Source organism: Vombatus ursinus, unplaced genomic scaffold (assembly GCF_900497805.2).
Source record: "Vombatus ursinus unplaced genomic scaffold, bare-nosed wombat genome assembly UNPS02014790.1, whole genome shotgun sequence".
Taxonomy (NCBI): domain Eukaryota; kingdom Metazoa; phylum Chordata; class Mammalia; order Diprotodontia; family Vombatidae; genus Vombatus; species Vombatus ursinus.
In genome coordinates, this window is record NW_020954568.1 from 9,924 (window position 1) to 11,735 (window position 1,812).

General features: G+C 60.7%; 1 protein-coding gene across 1 annotated transcript in view; it reads right to left on the reverse strand.

The window, feature by feature from the left end:
* IFITM10 (interferon induced transmembrane protein 10) overlaps positions 1–1,812 on the reverse strand; it is a 12,762-nt gene that overhangs the window by 8,857 nt on the left and 2,093 nt on the right. Inside the window, exon 3 of the mRNA XM_027868719.1 lies at positions 1,313–1,732. Coding sequence (XP_027724520.1) covers positions 1,313–1,732 — 420 coding nt within the window. The remainder of the gene's footprint in view (positions 1–1,312; positions 1,733–1,812) is intronic.

The window sequence follows — 1,812 nt, forward strand, 5'->3', positions numbered from 1 at the left end:
GAGGTCCCTCTCAGCTCTGACATCCTGGGTTCTACGTTCCAAGCCCTCCCACTAGCTCTGACGTTCCACACTCTGTGTTCTGAGGTCCCTCCCAGCTCTGACGTCCTGGGTTCTAGGTTCCAAGCCCTCCTCTAGCTCTGACATTCCACATTCTGTGTTCTGAGGTCCCTCTCAGCTCTGACGTCCTGGGTTCTGGGTTCCAAGCCCTCCCACTAGCTCTGACATTCCACGTTCTGTGTTCTGAGGTCCCTCTCAGCTCTGACGTCCTGGGTTCTACGTTCCAAGCCCTCCCACTAGCTCTGATATTCCACGTTCTGTGTTCTGATGTTTTATGACTCCTGGGTTTTCCTCCTGGCTCCCTTGGGCCACATTCTGCCTCCACTGCAGCCCCCCTCTGTCCTGCCACCAGGTCTGGGCAGGGGTGGCTGATAGCCCCATTAGCCTGTTCCCTACTGGCCCCAGCCCAAGAGCAGAGTTTGGCAGGGCCCCTCACCCCGTCCTGGCTCTGAATGCCTTCTCCCTGCTTTTCAGTCAGCCAGTCTAGAGAACAAAGTCTTCTCAGGAATCCACCTGAGGCCCATCTCTAGCCCTCCCCCTCACTCCTTGCTAAGTCCTGACTTCCGTCTCCCTAGGAAGCCAACCCTTCTAGGGTCACTCCCTCTCAGTTCCTCTGCTGCCACCCCGACTTTCATCTGCATGAGAAGGAAAGGGAAACAGTGACACCTGCCTCGTCTAGCCCTTGCAGACTGGCCAGAGGGCATAGGAGTGGGCTGCTTTGGTCGCAGCTGCCCCTCCTGCCCACTCAGGGGGCTGAGTCCTGTGATTGTGACCGGGCCAGGCCAGGGATTGGGGAAGGCCTCACGCCTCTTGAGACAGCCAGATAGAAACCAGGACCAAGTGTTTGTCCAGATCCGTGTTCCGGGGGCGGGGCGAGGAAGAATGCTCTTCCCACCCCACCCGAAGGCTGTGCGCATCCTTCAGCTTTAGTTCCCTCAGACTCTCCCCACATCCAGCCCAGCTGTGCCTCTCTCGATGGCCAAGTCCACCCCTGGCTCGGCCTGAAACAGGCAGAAAGCCCTGCACTGCAGTCGGGCGTCCTGGCACGGAAGAAGCTGGGGATCAAGCCAGGCCCAGGGAAGGGTCTGGGGCTCATTCTATCTGGAGGAGGCCCTGGCAGCCTGGGGCACCGCACTCCCCCCAACCCTGGCACCTTCCTCTCAGCCCTTCATGATCCGTGCATACAGATGGTGAGGCACAGACAGGCCACGTGCCCTGGCCTCCATCCCCTCCTAGGCCCCAGACCCTCACTCACCTTCAGGGAGTAGGCCAGAGCAATGAAGCCCAGACAACAGAAATTGAGGTAGACGAAGTTGAAGATGGACCAGAGATAATAGTCATTGACCTCCGTGGTGTCAGGGTAGATTTCGATGACAGTGGTGGGGTTGGTCATGGTCTTTTTCTCCGCCAGGTGCTTGCCGGGCCCCGAGCCCGTGCCGGTCCGGACGCTGTCGGCCTTGAAGCTCTTGGCCTCCATGGGACACAGGGCGGGGGCCGGGCCCTGTGCAGCTGCTGAGGTCGTTGCTGAAGGCTGCAGGGCTGGGGGCTTGGACACACAGGCGAAGCAGCCCTTTGGCGGGGCACCTGGAGGCCGGGGGATCCAGAAGGCCCCGTCCAGGGGACAGGACGGGGTCACCCGGGCTTCCTGAGGGCCCTCCGTGATGCCGGCTGGGGGTCAGGCGTGGAGCTGAGGACCGGCCTGGGCAGCCCTATAAGAGTAGGAAGGGTGGAGGAAGAGGACAGCAAGGAAAGGGA